General features: G+C 68.6%; 1 protein-coding gene across 1 annotated transcript; it reads right to left on the bottom strand.

The window, feature by feature from the left end:
- Positions 1–167: 167 nt before the first annotated feature.
- MNEG_16190 (hypothetical protein) lies at positions 168–417 on the bottom strand (the record flags this gene model as incomplete). Its single annotated transcript, XM_014035339.1, has 1 exon — positions 168–417. A coding segment is annotated over one exon (250 nt), but the record flags the coding sequence as incomplete, so codon positions are not given.
- Between the last annotated feature and the right edge of the window lie 213 nt (positions 418–630).

Genomic DNA, 630 nt, shown 5'->3' with positions numbered 1-630 from the left:
GGCGGGAAGTGGGGGGAGCACGGCGGGGGGGACAAGGGTGAGGGGGGGGCCAGGTACGTCGGAGAATGTGTGAGCTGGGGGCTGCACTCACGTGCACACACACACTAACACACACACACTCACGCGCGCGCATGCACGGCGTATGCCGCGTGCAGCTCGTTCCACACCCGAGCAGTAGGCGTGGCCGCAGGAGGTCATGGTGCGGCGCCCAAACGTGTCCAGGCAGATGGGGCACGTGCCGGGCTCGATCTCGGCCCCCTGTGCGCTCGACGCGCCCCCCGCCCCGCCGCTTGCACTGCCGCCGTCGGCGTTGCCATTGGGCGGGGCAGTCGAGGCGCCGGCCCCGTGGGCGGGCGGCGCCTCGGCGGCGGCGGCAGCCGCGGGGTCCTGCAGCATGTCTTGCTCCCGCTTGATCATGTGCTGAGGTGGCGGCGGTTGGAAGACGTGGCGGTTGGCGCCCCCCGGGGCAGAGGGCGGGTGGTGATGTGGGTTGAGGGCTGCTTTGGGGATGGAAAGCCAAGAGCAAACCACACACATGCTGACTGGACCTCGCAGCAGCGCTGCCGGGTGGATTTGCGGTGATACCCTTTCAGTGCCCACACAATGTACGTTCAGAAACCAGCATCACAC

This window comes from Monoraphidium neglectum (genome assembly GCF_000611645.1).
Source record: "Monoraphidium neglectum strain SAG 48.87 unplaced genomic scaffold scaffold06089, whole genome shotgun sequence".
Classification (NCBI taxonomy): Eukaryota; Viridiplantae; Chlorophyta; class Chlorophyceae; order Sphaeropleales; family Selenastraceae; genus Monoraphidium; species Monoraphidium neglectum.
Note: the sequence above shows the minus strand (reverse complement) of the source record. Positions and strands in the feature narration are given on the sequence as shown.